The 21,018-nt window shown below is 41.0% G+C and overlaps 1 protein-coding gene across 1 annotated transcript; it reads left to right on the top strand.

The window, feature by feature from the left end:
• The first annotated feature begins 100 nt into the window (after positions 1-100).
• Positions 101-19,660, top strand: MPHOSPH10 (M-phase phosphoprotein 10). The gene is made up of 11 exons (XM_027570998.2): positions 101-310; positions 1,926-2,598; positions 3,142-3,296; positions 3,782-3,953; positions 6,411-6,552; positions 7,939-8,006; positions 10,052-10,189; positions 12,058-12,168; positions 17,544-17,651; positions 18,795-19,025; positions 19,421-19,660. Exons 1-11 carry the CDS (start codon positions 222-224, stop codon positions 19,568-19,570), a joined length of 2,037 nt encoding a protein of 678 aa, XP_027426799.2. The 5' UTR covers positions 101-221; the 3' UTR covers positions 19,571-19,660.
• Positions 19,661-21,018: the final 1,358 nt, after the last annotated feature.

Genomic DNA, 21,018 nt, shown 5'->3' with positions numbered 1-21,018 from the left:
AATACAAAACAGAAAGTTTAGAGAAAGGCGCTAGAACTGACCAACGGCCCAGTGAAAGTTCTTGCGCTGCCATTGGCCCTAGCAGGGGGTGGGTCCGGAACCTGTACGCCGCGGAACCTTTGTCTCCAGGGTCCAGCTTGCGCGAGGCGCGTCTTTGTGGCGCGGTTTCCGGGCGGCCCTTTCCTGTGCATGCGGCGCTGTGTCCCGAGTTTTAGACAGCAATGGCTCCGCGGGTCTGGCGTCGACGGACCTTGGAGCGGTGTCTGAAGGAGGTTGATAAAGCCACTGGCCATCCAGAGTGCTTTCTCACGTAAGTGAACGGAACCCGGGCTCGGGGTGCGGCCCAGGTCTCACGTGGGTGCGGACTGCTGGTCCCCAGCAAATTCTGGAGTAGGGGGAAGGTAAAGGGAAGCGTACATCTGTTTCCCCTAGATTTCAGATAGTTACGCTCCGCTAGCCTATCAAAAAAATTTAAATTGTTAAATGCTGTACAGTGCGATCTCCCAGTCGTGTAGTAACCAAACTAAGCTCAATTAGGAAGGCCCAGAGCCTTCCATTGAGTCTTACGCACCCCACTACTCTTCACACACAGGTGCGCGTGCACTAGGTTGGTTGCTCTTTTCTCCAACATGCTCCCAAACCACCCAGTGCTTACTTATTTATCATACTTTATTGAAAGTATTAAATTTGTTGTTTGTTGCAGCCCCCACGATGAGCTTCTTGAGAATTAGGACTTTAATCTCTCTTCCCAACACAAGCTCTTTGTATTTTGTTGAAGGACTTAAAAGTATGATCTATGAAAGGGTGGCTCTCAGATTTGTTTCACACCCGACCTTTCCCTTGAGCTTCAGGCGCACAGCAGCTACAGCTATATACGCTCTCAACATCTCAAATTTCTTATGTCCAAAATGACCTGTTGTTTCTGTTTTACTCTTTTATACTCTGCCCTCCCTAAAATCTTTTCCACGTGCACCTGCCTTCCCTATCTCAGTAACTGGCACCTCTGTTTTTTTCAGTCGTTCAGACATATAACTAAGCTGCTTCCTTGATATCTTCCTTTTTCTCATTTCTACCTCTTAATTCATCAGCAAATTTTTTCGGTTATATCTTCAAACTATATTCTAAATTTGACTGCTTGTCACAGTATCTGCTGCTCTAACCCCTGCACAGTTGTTTATTGTCCTTTGCCTGGATGGCTGTGTCAACCTAATTACTGTACTTTCGTTCCTTTCCCTCAGTTGCCCATCTTTCCAAAGTGTAAATGACATCATTTTCCTCCTTTGCTTAAAATCATCTGATGGCTTCTCTTTACATTTAAAATAGTGAACTCTTACCTCTGAGCCCTGCATGATACAGCTCCCATCTACCTCCCTGGCCTTCTGCCTCCTTCACCACACTCCAGCCATGCTGGCATTTCTGTTCCTCAAACTCACCAAGTTCATTTCTATCTTAGGAAATTTGTTCTCACTGTTTTCTCTGCTTGAAATATATGTTTCCAGGTCTTTGTAAGACTGTCTCCTTATATACAGGTCTCATTTCAGATGTCACATCTTCAGACGTATTCTCTAAGCACTCTTGCCAAAGCAAGTGTTAACCATTGGCTGACTGAACGGAGTGGCGTATAATATAGCAGAGTTGAGCATTTAAGGCTAAGATTCACTATATATCTTTAAGCAAAGAGGTGTGTAATAGTTCCCTGCCTAAAATCCATATAGCAGATCATAGACTTAGTTATATATTAGTGTGGCTCCTTAGCAAGATAATACACTCTTAGGGGCCAGAATCTGTACTTAAAATTGATATTTCATTCAAGTTTGATTTTGCACAAGAGTTGGGCTTCTTTTTCCTTTTAATTCACAGTGCTGTGAAATTATTGCCTTTAATTATAAATCTCTTTAAACTTCCTCCCTGTGCTCCCTTAATAGGATTCAAGATGAATTGGCATCAAACTTCACTTCGTTAACAAAAGTACTTTATGATTTTAATAAAATATTAGAGAATGACAGGATCCACGGAAGTCCGTTAAAAAAACTGGTGATAGACAATTTTGATGATGAGCAGATTTGGCAACAACTAGAATTGCAAAATGAACCAATTTTACAGTACTTCCAGAATGCAGTTAGTAAAACCATTAAAGACAAAGACATTAGTCTTCTTCCAGAGAATGAAGAGCAGGAGTGTGAAGAGGAAGGCTCAGAGGTGGAGTCTGATGGCCAGGAGGCCCTCAAACAAGATGAGGAGGAGGAAGTGGCTGACCTGAGTGGTGATGATCCTAAAGTGGATGAGAGAGCTAAAAACTTGAGCAAAGTTGATCTGAGGAAAAGTCCAGTTTTCAGTGATGAGGATTCTGATCTTGATTTTGATATCAGCAAATTGGAGCAACAGAGCAAGGTGCAAGACAAAGTGCCTAGGAAACCAAGAGAGAAGTCCATAGTAGATGATAAATTTTTCAAACTGTCTGAAATGGAGACCTTTTTAGAAAACATGGAAAAGGAAGAAGAACAAAAAGATGATGAGGAAGAGGAAGACATTGATTTTTTTGAAGACGTTGATTCTGATGAAGATGAGGGAGAACTGCTTAGAAGTCAAAAACCTAAGGTAAAGTTTTGGGAGAAGAGAGAGAGGACTTTCTACCTCCTTAAATTAGATTTTTTTCTATTTCTTGAGAAGAGGTTTAAAATACCTCAAAACTCACCAGGGTGTAAATGAAATATAAGATCAGTTGAAAACAATGGACTAGAAAAATTAAACCAAAGCCATCGTTTCCTTATCACAGAATATTTGTTTTGTAGTATAAGAACCATAATCACACATGTTAGAGGTATTCAGAATTTCCCTCAAACATATTCTCACCAAATGCTAAAAATAATAATAGAGGAAGGCATTTGTATACTTTAGGCAGGGATATTTTGGAAATAATTATAGTTAGAAGCTTTAGAGTTAGGAATATTGTGCTCTGTCTTACCAGTTATAAATGAATCTATGCTTCCTTCCAGTTTGTTAAAGTCTAGTAGTTCTTACAGTTTTATGGTAGTGTTGTCAGTTACCAGTTCCCCCTATGTAATACGCATACACATATACGCATGATTTAATGTGTTCTTCTGTTCTTAATTGAAAGTTTGAAAAGTCTTTTTACTTTAGTCAGGTAAAAGTTCCAGAAACTTGAAATACAAAGACTTTTTTGATCCAGTTGAAAGTGATGAAGAACTAACAAGTGTTCATGACGATGAACTGGGTTCAAATGAAGATGAGGAAGAAATTGCTGACGAAGAAGGAGAAGGGAGCATTTCTGAAACGTGAGTATTTTGAATCCTGTAAGCTAGAACCATCCAATTATATGTGTGTACTCATAATTGTCAAATATGTTTGTCCTAAGAAGTTATATTCTCTAAGATCAGATAGTCACAAGGTAGCCAGAAGAAAGTCTCTGAGTTTAAAGGGCCTTTAAAGATGATCCGATGAAGATAAATATCACTGGCAGTGGCAATCAAACCTTTATTACAAGGAGCTTTTGTTTGCTTTTTGTTCCAATAAAAATACCTTTACTATTATTATTGTGAGATACATTTGTATTATAGATTGAGGAGTAATTTCTTTTTTATATATTGCACACTTTTTGTTCTGTTTCACCTGAATAATAATACCTTCTGTTCCTTAATAACTGAATGACTTTGGAATTCTATTTGCATGAGGTATACAGAATATCTTTTCTAGAGAATTGGTTTTGTTTTCCTAATGAAAAATAGTGTATTATCCTTTCATAAGTGTTTTGGTACTATAGTGATGAAGATAATGACCTTGAAGAGAGTGAAGACAGTAAACAACATAAAGAAACCTCGAAAAGAGTGACCTTTGCTTTGCCAGATGATGAGGAAAGTGAGGATACAAATATCTTAAATGTACAGAAAGATTCTGATGAAGTTAAATCCTCTTTTGAAAAAAGACAGGAAAAGGTAAGAATTGGGAATTAAAGGAATTTTTGTATGTTTACCAGAACTGTGCAACTCACAGATAACTAATCTACTCTTGTTCTTGGTGGAATGCTTACTTATCCTTTATTTATTTATTTATTTTTAAAAATATTTATTTATTTATTTGACAGATCACAAGTAGGCAGACAGGCAGGCAGAGGGAGAGGGAGAAGCAGGCTTCCTGCTGAGCACAGAGCCCGATGGCGGGGCTTGATCCCAGGATGGGGGGATCATGACCTGAGCTGAAGGCAGATGCTTAAAAACAAAAATCTGGGCGCCTGGGTGGCTCAGTTGGTTAAGCGACTGCCTTCAGCTCAGGTCATGATCTTGGAGTCCTGGGATTGAGTCCTGCATCGGGCTCCCTGCTCAGTGGGGAGTCTGCTTCTCCCTCTGACCCTCCCCCCCCACGTGCTCCCTCTCTTTCTCGCTCGCTCAAATAAATAAATAACATCTTTAAAAAGAAATAAAAAACAAAAATCTTGGTGCTACTCTCTACCAGACACTCTATAAAAATCCCCATGTGGATGGTAGCTAATTTGCAAAAATGCTGTATTTCCCAACATGTGGCTTTCGATTTGTGTAAAAATGTGTTTTTTCTCTCTGTCCCTGGTTTCTTTATACTAATGGCTTTTTTTTTTTTTATTAGCTATCCTGTGAACCTCTCTTTGTAGCTGTTTCAACTGCTCATAAGGATACTGCTTCTTTGAGATAATTTGTAGATGGCTTCACATAGTCTGAATGTTAATTCCATCTGAAACATTCCAAAGTTGATAAAAATTATTTCCTTATGAAATGATTTCAGACAAATGAAGTGCCATTTGCAAAAAATAGATATAGCCTGGCTCCAATTATTTGTCTTTGCCATTTAAACACATTAAAATTATATCACACAATTCGAAATGAGACTAGGCAAATAATCAAATATATCAAGGATATCAAAAGAATTATTAGAAAAAGAGAATGAGTTAAGTCCATGATTGTCAGATTGTTCCTAGAAGAGAGAGAAGATTTAAAGGAGGGGGCGGGCAGCATTGGGAAAGAAAATATGAAATTGCATTGAGTTAGTGTCCTAACCTCCCTGTGTCTTCTCAAAAAAAAGAAAAGAAAAGCAGGTTTAGTTTTACTGGAGAATTATATCAGACTTTCAAGAAATACATAATTGAATGTTGTTTGATCAGTTCCCACATATAAAGAGTAAAGCTTCTAAACTTTTTTTCTTGTGAAGCTATTACAACATGATACCCAAACCTGACATTAAAACACTCACACACAGGTTCATTTATGAATAGTGATGTAAATATCCAAAATAACACAGTGAAAGACTAACAACACCACAAACAAATGGGCCTCATTTTCTTGACTCAGGATTAGAAAATCTATTAATATAATTCTTGGTTTTAACAGAATAACAGAATAAGGAGAAAACCATATGGTTCTTATATGTCAAAAAGACATTTGATGAAATTTAGTATTCATTCCTAATTTTCACTTTTATACAAACCCATCTAGCCAGAAAGTGCTGTCATGCTCAGTGGTGAAATTCTAGAAATACCCCTTTAAAAGGAAGAATAAGAATGTCCACAATTACCGTTACCACTGTTTTTTAACATCCTTGTAGAAGTATTAGTGCAACTACAAAAGAGAAAGATAAGAGGTAAGAAAAACTAAAGTGAGCATTAATATTTGCAAAAGATACTGGAAAAACCTAAGCAGATGAATGAAAGCTATTAGGAAAAATACGAGAACTCAGTAAAGTGACTGAGAAGACTGGCATTCTGAACACTATAAAGTCATTATAGATGTCTTTTAGTAGTTAGAGATAATTTGGATTTGGGAGTGGGGTCAAAAGAGGCTTCTTCAGTTACTGATGTTCTAATAAATTAATCTTGTAATGCTCTAATATTAAATTAAAATTGATAGTGGCTTGTGAATAGATAGACCATTAGACTAGAATAGAGGCCAGAAATCTACCCAAATTCTTCTGGGGGAATTCAGTATATTATAAACGTGGCATTTCAAATCAGGGAGGGAAAGAGGAGGGTCATCTGCAGCTCGTCACGCCACCTCAGGTATCAGGAATAGGAGGTCACTGTTGGCTAGTAGTAAAACGGTGGCAAGAACAAAACAAGCGTATTGAGGAATAATGCGTTTCTTGTTTTTGTGCTTTTAAAGATGTTAGTTGAGGGGTGCTTGGGCGGCTCGTCGCTAAAAGTGTCTGTCTCTGGCTCAGGTCATGATCCCAGGGTCCTGGGATCAAGCCCTGCATCGGGCTCTCTGCTCGGTGGGAAGCCTGCTTCTCCCTCTCCCACTCCCCCTGCTTGTGTTCCCTCTCTCACTGTCTCTCCCTATGTCAAAAAAAAAAAAAAAAATTGTTTGTTGCTTTTATTTAGCTATAATTCTGATTTTGTTTCCTAAATGTGTAATAACTTTTTCTCTTAGATGAATGAAAAAATTTCATTTTTAGAAAAAGAGTTGTTGGAAAAAAAACCTTGGCAGCTTCAAGGGGAAGTGACAGCTCAAAAGCGCCCAGAGAACAGCCTCCTAGAGGAGACTCTGCACTTTGACCACGCAGTCCGCATGGGTACGTGAGCCCACTGGGCTCCTGCAAGCGTGTGTTTCCGCGCTTTTTTACGGTTCTATTTCATAGAAAGAGAAGAAGTTTTATTTATTTCCCTCCAACTTTTCATTTTAAAAACTTGTAGTATCATATGATCTCCCTGCTATGAGGAATTCTTAATCTCAGGAAACAAACTGAGCATTGCTGGAGTGGTGGGGGGTGGGAGGGATGGGGTGGCTGGGTGATGGACATTGGGGAAGGTATGTGCTGTGGTGAGCGCTGTGAATTGTGTAAGACTGATGAATCACAGACCTGTACGTCTGAAACAAATAATACATTATATGTTAAAAAAAAAAAAAACCAAAAAACAAAGATAGTAGGAAGGAAAAAAATGAAGGGGAATCGGAGGGGGAGACGAACCATGAGAGACTATGGACTCTGAGAAACAAACTGAGGGTTCTAGAGGGGAGGGGGGTGGGAGGATGGGTTAGCCCGGTGATGGGTATTAAGGAGGGCACATTCTGCATGGAGCACTGGGTGTTATACGAAAACAATGAATCATGGATCACTACATCAAAAACTAATGATGTATTGTATGGTGACTAACATAGTAAAATTAATTTAAAAAAATTAAAAAAACTTGTAAACATACAGAAAAGTTGAAAAAACAGTACAGCAGACATACAGATGCTGTTCACCGGAATTCACCGGTTAACATTTTATATATTTGCTTTCCCTTCCTTGGGTATGTAAGTGATCGAGAGTGTGTACTTTTTTCCCGAGTCACTTGAAAGTAACTTATCAATATCATGATTCTTCGCTCCGAAGTACTTTCACATGTATCTTCTAAGAAATAGGACGTTCTCTTACATAGCCACAGTACTATTAATTCACCCAGGAATTGCTAATATGCTAGTTAGTGCCTACAGGGTACCTAATATGTAATTTATAATGATTTCTGCTAGTGATCTGTGTGCATTGCCTACTGTCATTGTCTGCCGATCAAATTGTGTACTCTAACCAGAAACCCTGGTCATCTCATCAAATTCTTTCTTGTACTTATGAAGTCAAAATGAATTTCCATTTTATCCAGTTCTAGAGAGAATAAAAAAGTTGAGGAGAGTCCCCAGGTGCATGGACTGAAAGTATTAGTGCTTATTACCAGATACTCTCTAGTTTTGTGGTTCTCAAACTGGAGGGAGCATCAGAAGAGCTACTTAAACACAGAGAGGGTGGCCCTTCTCCACTCCCACCCCCAACTTTCTGATTCAGTAGGTGTGGGATAGAGCCCAAGAATTCACATTTCTAACAAGTTCCTAGGTGTTGATGCTGTTGGTTCAAGAACCACCCTTTGAGAACCACTGGTCTAGTTTCTGTCTACCTAATGAGTACATGTTATATTTCCTTTAGCACCTGTGATCACAGAGGAAACCACCCTTCAACTGGAAGATATCATTAAGCAGAGGATAAGAGATCAGGTCAGTAAGAATGAAACTTAACAATTTAAAAGTCACTGAAATTTTTAGAAATAGGATGAGACTATTTTGGGACCATCACTCTTCTTTGTTTTCATAGAAATTTTGTTTATCAATTCTTCATTTAAAGCCCTAAATCTACCCTGAAGTCTATACTAAGTATACACTATCCTCATCTTTTGTTGTTGCTTTTGTTGTGTGAGACACTGCCTTTCACTAGTGCTCTGGAAAGATGGGCAGTTGTTCGTGAGGAGAAGGGGACAGCCAGAGCCGCTGCCAGTCTTCCTTGCCCCTTGTTCACCTTTCTGGTGGTGCCTGGTGAAGCTGGTGGAGGGTGATAGGTATGGTGACTGGTTCTGACCTGATGTGGTCATACTTGGGGCCTTTCATCTAGGCACAGTATCTGCTGGGACAAATAAAGGGTTTATTTTTTTTTCAAATGTTAAAAACCTAGCAAAAGGGCACCTGGGTGGCTCAGTGGGTTAAGCGTCTGCCTTCGGCTCAGGTCATGATCCCAGGGTCCTGGGATTAAGCCCGGCATCGAGCTCCCTGCTCTGCGGGGAATCTGCTTCTCCCTCTGCCTGCTGCTCCCCCTGCTTGTGCTCTCTCTCTGTCAAATGAATAAATAAAATCTTAAAAAAAAAACAAACCTAGCAAAGTTTTTGTTTAAGAATTGATCTTAGATTCCTAGAGCACCCACTTAAAAAGTATAGGAAGATAATCAAAAACACAATTGATACATTAAAATCGAATACTGAAAAGTGTTTCAATAACCCCAAATGAGGAAGGAAAGGACGCATGTGATGATGGAGGTTGAGAAATCCCATGGTTTGCCATCCACAAGCAGAAAACTAGGAATGCTGCATCCCGAGACCTGAGGACCAGGGGAGCTGGTGCTGAAGTTCCAATCCGAGTCCAAAGGTCTGAAAACTAGAAGCACTGATGTCCAGGGACTGGAGAAGATGGATGTCCCGGCTCAAGCAGAGAGCAGATTCACCCTCCCTCCCACTTTTTGTTCTGTTTGGGCCCTCGGTAGATTGGATGATGTCCACCTGCATTAGTGAAGGCATCTTCTTTACTCAGTCTACTAGTTCAGATACTGATCTCTTCCAGAGACACCCACACAGACATACTCAGATACAATGTTTTACCATCTAGGCATCCCTTCACCCAGTCAAATTGACACATGAAATTAACCATCACAATGGGCAACTGGGAATGAAACCTGCTGGGGACCCCTGAGGATCTATGTAGAATTTGTCTCAGATTTACCCCACTGGGAATGGATCTGCTGGAATATTTATCCACTAAACTCAGTCCTTAACTGGTCAGGAGCTGCCTCTGGAGGTGTTAAGTGCTAGACACCTCAGAGCTGTCTTGAGCGCAGGCAGGCAAGATCCTCTGGCATTCCAGAAAACCCACAGGATAAGCAGAGTCCCAGCTTGATATGGGAAGCTGTCAGCATGTACAGACATGGTTTCACTGCAGCTACAGGTGAACTCAGAGATGGGCCGGAGATATGAAGCAGGGCGTCTACACACTCTGCTACACAGGTGTTCAATAAATATCAATCACATGGGAAAAGAAAGAATTGATCTTATTTTGTGAACTTAGAATAAAACAGGGTGTGTGACATGTACAATAAGGGATGGCTTTAAAACGTGTATAATGTTTGCTCCAAATAGGAAGAGTTTGAAGGGTAGATACTATATGTGGACTATCCTTAAATTTGAATGCAACAAGACAAACAAAAAGTATTGACTTTTAAACAAACCATGATGGGGAAATGGGGAATTAAAGTTGGTAACGAGGAGAAAGATGCACTTAAAAACAAAAAGGAAACTTAAGTAATGCCCTCTTTGCTTTTCATTAATACTTATTTTTTTGTGACTTGAATAGTCATTTTGCAGGTTGAAATTAATTACTTCTTGCTATAATTTGCTTACTCTGGATTGACCATAAATATTCCAGGGGAAGAGTCTTATGTGAGCCTAGAATGAAATGATAGATTCTGTTAATTTATGTGCCTTCCAACGTTTTCATTGCAGGCTTGGGATGATGTAGTACGTAAAGAAAGACCGAAAGAGGATGCATATGAATATAAAAAACGTTTAACGTTAGACCATGAGAAGAGCAAATTGAGCCTTGCTGAAATTTATGAGCAGGAGTACATCAAACTCAACCAGGTAAGGAAGCCCAGAAGGCAAAGCCATCATTATTAAAAAAAGAGAAGTAGAGAATCAGTTCTACTGATTCCACCCTGATGGCTGAAAATCATGAAATAAATCTTGAGCCCTTGGTTCACCTCATTTAAATGTGAGACAGAGTATGTTAGGGATAGAGGGGTTATAATATTGCCACTGAATTTGAGGGGGTAGGAGAGCTTATTTTGCAATTATTCATTGGTCACCTAATTGTTCCACAGCTAATTACTAACTTTCCAGCAATTATTATAGTAGTCCTACAATTTTAAAATCAGTTCTCATTAATACTTTAGAAGTTACCTGTGAAATTCATTCAGATTTTTGGTCTGGTGGGTTATTTGGTTTTTGATTCTTGTTTCTTTTCACCCTGGTTAAAATAGGACAAAGTCGTATTTCCAATCATACTATATTACCAGTATAGTAATTGAATTATTCCTTTACACTTGATTTATTGAGAATGTGGTCAGTATGTGCTTGGGGATGAGATGGCGTTTTTATTTGCAAAAGCCATTTAAGATTCCTGCCAGATTTGATTAATTAATGTCACTTTAGCAGCAGTAGCCATCAGTGCCCTCGATGCCACTGTTAAGTTGAAGATCTGGAAAGATTTGAATTAGTTCTTCCTGGCTGCTTTGCAACCCAAAGTGGTAGTTGAAGGAACATGTCATTGAACATTGCCTGGCTACTTTGAGAGGGTTCAGTAAATACAGAAAGCATTTTGTAACGATGAGAGTTAAAAATTAAATATGTAACACGACAGCTGTACCAGCTCTGTAAATATTAGTTTTATTTATGTCTCAGAATTCACAAGTTTTTGAGTATGGACTTAATTTAGGCTAATTCTAGAGCCATTCCATTAGGAGTTCCTCTGGGGATGATGATGAGTATTTTCTGAAGTTTTGTATCCATCCTGGAGGTAGTAAGCAAGCTGATGGTACACAGCACATGAATGAACTTCTAGTTGTATGTGTATGATTTCACAGCCATTACTAGCTGGGATAAGGCAAACAACATGTTCAGGATAAAAAAATGAGTTAAGTTAAAATAAAGAAGCACTGGCAAGTGCTTAGATGTGGCTGAAGGTGGGCTCTGATGACAGACATTGGAGACAGACCCCGATGCATCTCTGGCATCAGGGTCATGGAGGCAAAGAGCCAGTTGCTTCCCCATTCTGGTGTGTTTTGTTTTGTTTTTGTTATGCCTTAATAAAAAAGCAAATAACAGTCTTAGCCTTTTAGAATGAACGTTATGGGCAAAGGGAAAAGGGGATTGTGAGCATTGGGTTGTTTCTACCTTTTGGCTGTTGGGAATAGTGTTGCTCTGAACAGATGTTTACATGTGTTTGAGAACCTCTTTTTAAATTCTCTTCGGTGTTTACCTAAGGATGGAATTGCCAGGTCATATGGCAGTTCCCTGTTTAACTTTCTGAGGAGCTATACCTCATTTATTTCCATTGTGACTGCACCATTTACATCGTCACCAACAGTGCACAACAGTTCCCAATTCCTTAACATCCAACCCTTGTTACCCAGCTCCCCTTTCTTTTAATGGTAGCTGTCTGGGTGGGAGTGGCTTAGTTCTTGACAGAAGTAAATACCAAGGGGATTAAATTGTAAGTTCTGAATCGTAGAGGGAGGGGCTGCTGCCACTCCTAAAATACACACCACATTGCTTCTTTGGCTGGTGCAGGCACTGTCATGGTATTGATAACTTTGATTCTGCCTTGTGATGTGTCTTGAAGCCAAAGCCTTGATGATGAGAAATGGGGGCATACCCTTATTGACCCTTGTGTTTTGTCTGTGATGTGTATTAAGCTGCTCAGTCTGATGTTGTTGAACTTATTTCCTAAGCAAAAAACGGCAGAAGAAGAAAATCCAGAGCACAAAGAAATTCAGAAAATGATGGATTCCCTCTTCTTAAAATTGGATGCCCTCTCAAACTTTCACTTCATCCCTAAACCAGTAAGTGTGTTAACAGTTTTGTGTGTAGACAGAGCAGATACGACCTTAATTCCTCTTTGAGCTTCTGTGAGGCTAGCTCTTTGTTTGGTTTTAGGATACAAACCTGTAGGAATTTTTAGTCCTAGACAGTTCTGGCTTCCTCTGCTGATCCACCCTGATCTCCAAATGGGCCCTTGCCAGACCTAAAGTCTTAGCCACGGGGTCTCTTCATTTCTCACACTTTTCTTATTGTTCAGCCTTCAGTTGTATTTTCATCCTGTGGTTGGTCTGGAGACTTGTAATGTCTGTACCTGGTATTTTCTGAATACCTGTTATTTGCCATATTAAGTTCTTTATGTATGTTAACCCCTTTTCCCCAATTTTATTAAGATATAATTGACATGTAACACTGTGTAAGTTTAAGATATACAACAGTGGCTTGATAATATAGGTTCCCCCACCACCAGAAAGCAAAATGTTACTGTAAAACCTTTCACAGACCTAAATGGGGTAAAGCAAAAAAGCGATTACCATTAATTAAATGGAATTTTTTTTTTTTTTTTAGCTTTTCAGACCCCCAAAAATAACCTGTTCTAGGCTTTTCTGATACTTTAGGACCAATCTCGTAATGGATGCACAAATAAATCAAGATAAAGCACAGATGCTCGAAGACACTGTTTAAAGCTATGGTGGCTTGATGCTGAGATACCAAGTGTAGTTCCTGAGGAAGGAGCTGGGCAGGGCCACTTGCTGTAGAACAGATGCTGAATGCTATTTTTGCTTTCACTTTTTTTGTAAAAGTGAAAATTCTTTTCAGATTTCTGTCAGTTAGTAAAAACAGGTACTAATGTAGGTCTTTTTTTGAAAGCAACGTGGCCTAGTGTGAACTTTTGAAAGGCATGGCATACCTGGGTGTGTATATTGGGGAATGATTACCACGGTAAGTTTAGTTAGGGGCGCCTGGGTGGCTCAGTCGTTGGGTGTCTGCCTTCGGCTCAGGTCACAATTCCGGGGTCCTGGGATCAAGCCCCATATTGGGCTCCCTGCTCAGCGGGAAGCCTGCTTCTCCCTCTCCCACTCCCCCTGCTTGTGTTCCCTCTGTCTCTCTCTCTCTGTCAAATAAATAAAATCTTAAAAAAAAAAAGTTTAGTTAATATCCATCACCCCACATAGTTGTAGTTTTCTTTTTATGATGAGAGCTTTTAAGATCTACTTTCTTAACAACTTTGAAGTATACAATACTGTTAACTGTAGTCATCCTGCTGTTTTAAAGCAGAGCAGAGTTTTATTAAAATACACGCCAAGGGAGGAGCGGGCCAGTCAAGAGAGACAAAGGCCCCAGAAACTCTGGGGTGTGGGCTTATATCATTTTTTTCTTTCGGGAGGGTCCTAGGGTGGCAACATTTCAGTGACAGGCCTGGATTATTAATGATTAGCCAAGTATTCATGTCCTTTCCAAGATGTATTCTAAGTGCCTGCAAGAGTGGGCAACCACAACATTATTTCTATTCTAGAGATATCGGTCAAATAAAGACAAATGTTGCTTTCTGCATTAAGTGCAGTAAGCACAACAAACTTAACTCTTTCTCTGCTGGGATGTTGCAACCCTAAAACTACTGCTAGATGGGTAGAATGCGGCGGTCCCTGGGCGGGGCTCTCGGGCAGGACATCTAAGGTCCATCCTCCTGTCCCGTGCCTAGTTTCCTGCCTAACCAGATCACACAGTATTTGTCTTTCTCCGTTTGACTTATCTCACTTAGCATAATGCCCTCAGGGTCCATCAGTGTTATCACAGATGGCAGGATTTCCTTCTTTTTATGGCTAAATGGTATTCCACTGCGTGTGCCTGCTCGTGTATTTATATATGCACCATATTATCTATTCATTCATCTGTTGATGGGCACTTTTATTGTTTCCATGACTTGGCTGTTGTAAGTAATGCTGCAGTGATCTTGGGGGTGGAGACATCTCTTTGAGCCAGACAGGAGCACCAGCTTGGCTCTAGAGATGGGCAAGGCTGCTGGCTGGGATCTCGACTTGAGCACTCCTACAAGGAGCAACAGTCTGCGAAGATCCAAGCACTGGTTGCTAGAAGCCCTGCCCTTGTTCTTCATCCCAGTCTGATCCTCAGTGGTCAAGCCCCACGTCCCCATGACACAGACATGATTGGGCCTGCCCGGAAGTGTCCTGTAGTCGTGGGGAGCTGGAATGCCACCTTGGCCTCTCTTCCCACTGGAGAAACCATAGGCCAGGTCTCTCTCAATGGGGCACTGTGCCAGCCTGGGAGAGGGATGATATGGTGAGAGTGTAGCCTCTCCTACCCTTCTAATGTAGTCCTTCTCAGTCTCTGTGGTGGGGGAGGGTTGCTTCAGCCTTACCCTCCGGCTCTGGGATTTTCCCAGTGCTATCTCGTCTATGGATAGTTGCTAGTTAGTTGGTCTTGTGAGGAGGACTAAAGTTGGGATTGATGATGGTAGTGGCCCTGCCCATTAACTCTTTATCCACAAAACACTAAGGCAGATAGTAGTCTTTCTGTTTTGCAGATGAGGAAACCAAGGCTTATTAGGACATTGGGAGGGTTGGATCTAACTGTGGGTCTGTGTTCTCCCCGTTGCATCATGTTCCCTGCACCAGGCCCAGATCTCCAGTATCTTGTCTGTCTGACTCCCCCACGCTTGGCTCAGTGCTTCTTTACTTTTTAGAGCTTCCTTTCCTTCTCACTATCCTCTGTGAACCCATAAAATATGCTGTGCCATCCTTTTGGTACTTGTTCACCTATTGCCCCTTTGTGTCCCTTGTGTTTTCTAGAAATGAGGTATCATGAATTTCAGGGACTAGTCTAGAAGTCAGAAACCTGAATTTGATTCTGCCCCTAACTAGCTTTGTGAATTAGGCAAATTGCTTCACTTTTCATCTATACAGAAGAGGTAATCACCAAAATCCTTCTGATTCTTTGATGGTTAGGTGTTTTGTCATGTGTGAGTATCTTGTCTTTTCAGACAATCAGCATTTATCACCTGCTTTTTTGTTTGTTTTTGGCTAATCAGGTGTAATTTATGACAGTAAGTTTTTGGTGGCAGAAGCCATCTTTAGATACCAAAGCGCCTAGTGTGGGCTATGTAATAGATGAAGAAAAGAGAGGAATTTTCAACCCCTCTTGGCCAGCAGGTCTTACTGTGAAAAAGTTACGGATGTGAGGAACATGATCCCTTCCTGTGCCTTACAAGGCCCCATGTGATCTGGTTCCCTCTCACCCCTCTCGTCTCCACAGCTTTCTGCCCCCAGCCACACTGGTCTTCTTCCAGTGCCTTCAATGGGGCAGAATGCCCCCCTTCCTCACATCTTCCTGCTGGGCTCTCTCCTCTGCTTGTTAGGCTGTACTTCCTTCTTTCCATGGCTGGCTCCTTCCTATCTCTGTGGTGTCAGGTTGAATGCCGTCTCCCTCCTCCCTCATAGCACTATGATCGCCATTGGTCAATTGCCGATCGTCCTGTACTCATTTCCAAGCCAGCACAAACGTGTTTTGTTCACCGCTGTTTCCCTGCTGTGTCCATCACACTTAACACGGAGCCTGACATGGGGAAGTACTCAGACTTTCCTTGGAACCTTGGGAATTGAAGAAGGAGGGAATGTATTTGGGCCTACATGACCCAGTTTGAAAGCCTTTCTTATTTCTCTTCAGAAATATAGAATTTTTGGTACAGATTCCCCTTAATTTGAACTTTTTTTTCATATTCAGTTTCATATTTCATGATCCCCTTAAGCCCTGTTGACCATTCATCATTTTTGTTGTTCTTGTTATTTTCTGGGCTATCTCCCATTTTCTCTGTATTTCTCTTTAAATTGTAGAATGCAATACAATGTTCCTAATAAATAAGTAAACAGTGGTGCAATGGAAGAAATTATTTCTTTCAGACTCTGACATTTTTTTCTGTTAGAATCCAGGATCCTGTTGTGTGAATGACTTATTGTTGTTGTCTCTGAAATTTTCTGGGGCACACATCTGCTAGTTGATTGTCATATGGCCAGGACTGCGGTAAGGAAAAGGGGTGTGTGAAGGAATCAGTGACACTCTCTGCAGTAGAGCCCCTCTCTCCTCAGTCCTGTGTTCTTTCCAGGGCACACTTCCATCTTTTACTCCACTCAAGCAACAGAGTCCCTGTCCCTGTCCCCTGGTGCTCCTCAGAAATGTGCAAGAATTAGATGCAAAGAGCATTAGTGTAAGTGTTAGGTAATAATCACTGGTGTCCTGTTATTACCATGATCAGCATGAAGCTTGTTTTAATTTCTGTCTTTCCTGGGCATTTCTTTCCAAAAAAAAAAAAAAGGCTCTTCAGTTAATATTGCATAACATTTCTCCTTTTTACAATTAATAGGTTTGATTTACTTCAATACTGTTTTAGTTTTCCAAAGCAGTTCTGTATCATCTCACATTTGTTTGCAAAGCTATGTTTTCAGTAGCTGGAAGATGAGAAAATTTGTTTATCAGGTAGCCTATTTTTGACTCTTGTTCTGATAAGCATTTTTCCTTGCATCTTTTTCTATATATTTCTTATAGCTGGCCTTTTTTCTATGACCAAAGGCAGGATAATATTCACAAAAATCAATTTATTTAACATTAGATAGGATTGTTGGAAAATGTCCACATCCGTGGCAGATGGGAATAGTTTAGTGTAGTAGGCGAAAGAACTGGTGTTTGGATATGGCAGAAATGTCCTGCAAACATGTAGAAATAGGTCTTGGTGCAGCAGTGAGACAGAGAAGACCCTCAAGTACTCAGATATCAGGATTCCTCAAGCAGGAATGCCCACCAACACTGCCATCATTTCAGTTAGCTTAATATTTTTGCCGTCAACCATCTCACATTTTAAATAATCTCCATAAACTTTTATTTTTTTTAAACCTAGGAGAGCTTTTTTTAAAAGATTTATTTATATGTGAGTGAGTGAGTGGGGGGAGGGGCAGAGAGAGAGAATCTTCAAGCAGACTCCCTACGGAGCATGGGCCCGTATACGGCACTTAATCTCATGACTTATGAGATCATGACCTGAGCCAAAACCAAGTCAGACTTTTAACCGACTGAACCACCCAGGTGCCCCTCCATAAAGTATTTTATGTATTATGCTTTAAATTAATAGGGTCACACCTTAACAATAGAGAGCAAACTGAGAGTTGCTGGAGGAGAGGTGGATGGGGGGTAGGCTAAATAGATGATGGCTATTAAGGAGGGTACTTGTTGTGATGAGCACTGGGTGTTGTATGTAAGTGATGAACCACTACATAAAAATAATAGTAAAGTCAATTTTAAGGATAGTAAGAAAAATAGTTTCACAATATAAATATTTTATATTAGGACTATTTCTGACTTCCTCTTAAATGTACTGTCTCTTTTCTAGCCTGTTCCAGAGATTAAAGTTGTGTCAAACCTGCCAGCCATAACCATGGAGGAGGTAGCCCCAGTGAGCGTGAGTGACGCAGCTCTCCTGGCCCCGGAGGAAGTCAAGGTAAGAAACCAGTGTTGAAACATTTAGCAATATATATGTATATATATATGTATATATATATATACATATATATATAAACATTTAGCAATATATATATATAAGATTTTAGATTAGACATTAGACATTATGTTTATAGCTAGATCTCTATTCAGTGTCATTATCCTGGAGTTTGTAGCTTTTATTGTAATGTATCAGCAGTTTCTAAGTGTAGTCAAACTAATTGTATTACATAGTATTCAAACATCAGTCTTCTATAATCTGATATTATGAGGTACAGGTATCAGAATTATTATAAAAGCTTCTTGTAAATATCTGATGTCTATATCTTGTTATAATCCAGTTTGAATACTAGCAGTGATGTTGGGTTAAAATAAACGGTTTATGTTGCTCATAGACTAGCAATCCTTTAATATCAGCATTTCCCCCCCATTATTGTATCTGTTTGATGCTTATCAACAATGGAATCAGTGTCTAGAATAGAACATTTGGGTTATTAGAAGAAGTTGGATGTAACCAAATGTAGGCAGTCCCTGGCTCATGAACATTGGAGCTCATGCATTACACAGGAACAATGGTTTCTGCCAGGTCTCGTCTTCCCGGCAGGCCTGGCAGCACAGCTCTTTGTCCCTCTGCACTTTGCTGCACCCACACCCACCCCTTCAGGACCTCTGCCACCTCTGCAGGTGACGGCCCTGGCAGGATAAGCTGGCAGCTGGGGGGAAGAGAGAGGACATTGATCCTCCTGGATGTTTCCCTTCCATTTCTGGGAGCCCCTCCTGCCAGCCAGTGGCTGTCCTCAGCAGCTTAGCCCCGAAGCTGTCCCTAAAGCCCATCTGGAGTCTTAAGTGCTGTAGGGTGCTTGCTTCTGGGACTGTCAGCGGGATAACCCAGCTCTCCAGGCTGCCTTTGCGATGTAGTTTGGGAGCTGAACTGCTGCTGTAAGAGTCTGCTTTGTCAAAGAATGCATTCCAGGTCTTAAAGAGCTGAGCTCCCAAAGCTCTGGGGGGTGCAGATGGGTACTGCTTACTCAACTCTTGGCGGTAGGTACAGCCCATTGGCCATGCTCTGTGGAGTTGCTACTCCTCCCATTTCCGAGATGTGTTAAGTTGGATTAACTGGTATGCTGGTGGTTACCTTTAATAGGAAAAAAACAAAGCCGGAGATGTAAAAACAGCTGCTGAAAAAACAGCTACAGACAAGAAACGAGAACGGAGGAAAAAGAAATATCAGAAGCATATGAAACTAAAAGAGAAGGAAAAGCGGAGAAAACTGCTTGAAAAGAACCACCCAGACCAAGCGGAGAAATACACGAAGGCAGTGGCTTCTGAGAAGTTAAAACAGCTGACCAAGACAGGCAAAGCTTCGCTACTAAAGGTAAGGATGCAGGAAAGAAAACTGCAGGGGGCCCTCGTGGGGAAGGCGGTGGCAAGCAGTGGGTCACACCCGGCTCCATGGCCTGAGCCTGCTGACACCGCCCGCCTGCCGGTGCGAGACTGCTGGCGCCTGGCGGGGGTGACGGCCCGAACTCTGGGCCCTCACAGCACCTGGGGCCTGGCAGCCCTTGCCTTCCACTCCCTCCTCCCTTAATGTTACAAGAACATCACAGCAGCACAGAAGGCATAGAATAACTCTGTGCTAACTGGTGTTGATTTTTCATAATTTCTTCTCAGTTTCTGGATTTTTATACTTTGTACGCTGTTGAAATCATTTGGCTTGTTTTACTTATAAGCAGATTTTATAGCATAAGTGTGTTATATTTTTAATTGCAGGATGAAGGTAAAGACAAAGCCTTAAAGTCATCTCAAGCATTCTTTTCCAAATTACAAGATCAAGTAAAAATGCAAATCAGCGATGCAAAGAAAACAGGAAAGAAAAAGAAGAAAAGACAGGATATTTCTGTTCACAAATTAAAGCTGTAATATATTTTGAGTATAATGTAAATATTAATGTGTAAGCTTATATTCTGTCATTTTTCTCCTTTATAATAAATTTTTTGAGAACTTTTCCTTGCATAGATGGCAGATATTTGAGAATTCCTCATTTTGAAAAGACAAACTCTAAACTGTCTTTGGAAAGCCCTGAATTGCTTCCTCTGTGAAGCTGGACCTCGCTCCCAAGGCCCTTTCCACACTGTGTCCTTGCTGGGGCAGGTGAAGGCCAGCTTGGGCACTGGCCAATGGGCAGGATTTGGCCTGCAGGCTGACCAGGGCCCAGGAGCCAGCCATCCCCATCACAGGCAGCTGTCTACAGCAGGGGTCCTCACTCTTTGGAGTCCTGACTTTCTTCTCCCCCTGCCCTGTCAGCCTTTCACAAAACACTGCACATGATTTCCGTCCTTCCCCTTGGGAGGTGATCTCCCACCCACCTGAACGAAGGCTTCGTGCAGGCTCTAGGGTACCGCCCACGGTCAGATGCATAGAGGGCAGGCAGGACCTAGACTTGATAGAAGGTGAACACAGCAAGGAAGGTAGACTGGCAGTGTGGTGAACTTTCCATGACTACCAGGTGCTCACCTCTGCCTCTAGAGAAAATTGCCTTTTGTCTGATAGGAACTCATATTATGCTTTGATGGAATTGCCCTAAGACAGCTCAGAGCAGCTTCTCTCAAAGCAGCAGGGAAAGCCCTTCTGGTTTTTCATCTACAGGGGTCTGTCAGCAGGAAGGAAGAGCTCGTGGGCGTGTGCTTTCTGCATTTCTGCTTCCTAATAAACAGAAGCTGGCCACGTCAGGGTAGAACCAGGCTGGCTGGGGCTAGATGGAGTACCAGTCAGTACTGAATTGTCATTTGTTGGAAGTTTTATTCAGGAGAGTTCTCTTCACTATTTGCCTTTGTCTTCTGAACAGTTTGAGCAACCCTGGGTCTCCATCTAGCCTTAGTGAAAGTGTCATTTCCTTAGTGATGTGAGTATTATATGGCTCGAGTTCCTGCTTTCTTTTTAAATTCAGTTTGCCAGTCCCCATTCAACTGCGAGCTTAGTTCTCTTTCCCTTGAGTCTTTTCTTCATAATGAGTCATCAGGATCAGAATGTTTGATCCTGAAGTGATGATTCACTTTACCTGTCCAAGGGCAGTTTGATGTCTGCATAGTTTGAATCCCTTTTATCTTCATTTTTCCCCACCACCTCTAGGTGGGGCATATCTGTTCATTCACTTTTTTAATGTAGTATTTCATACCTTCTAAAGATGGTATTTTTTCATATACCTACTCTGTGCCAGGCAGTATTGTAGGTACCAGGGATATAACTGAACAAAACAATAATTCTTACACTTAAGAAGTGTTCATTCTGGTGGAATATTTACATACTACTTCTTTATAAATTAGAAGCATCACGAAATGTTGGAGAAACCATCCTTTGTCTAAAAACAC

This window comes from Zalophus californianus, chromosome 6, assembly GCF_009762305.2.
Source record: "Zalophus californianus isolate mZalCal1 chromosome 6, mZalCal1.pri.v2, whole genome shotgun sequence".
Classification (NCBI taxonomy): domain Eukaryota; kingdom Metazoa; phylum Chordata; class Mammalia; order Carnivora; family Otariidae; genus Zalophus; species Zalophus californianus.
The sequence above is the reverse complement of the archived record's forward strand: the minus strand, read 5'-3'. Positions and strand labels throughout refer to the sequence as shown.

Coding starts and splice junctions, on each gene's coding strand:
- MPHOSPH10 (XM_027570998.2), top strand. CDS start 222: ATGGCTCCGCGGGTCTGGCGTCGACGGACCTTGGAGCGGTGTCTGAAG. Junction 2,599..3,141: donor TTAGAAGTCAAAAACCTAAG/GTAAAGTTTTGG, acceptor TTTTTACTTTAG/TCAGGTAAAAGTTCCAGAAA. Junction 3,954..6,410: donor TTGAAAAAAGACAGGAAAAG/GTAAGAATTGGG, acceptor TTTTTCTCTTAG/ATGAATGAAAAAATTTCATT.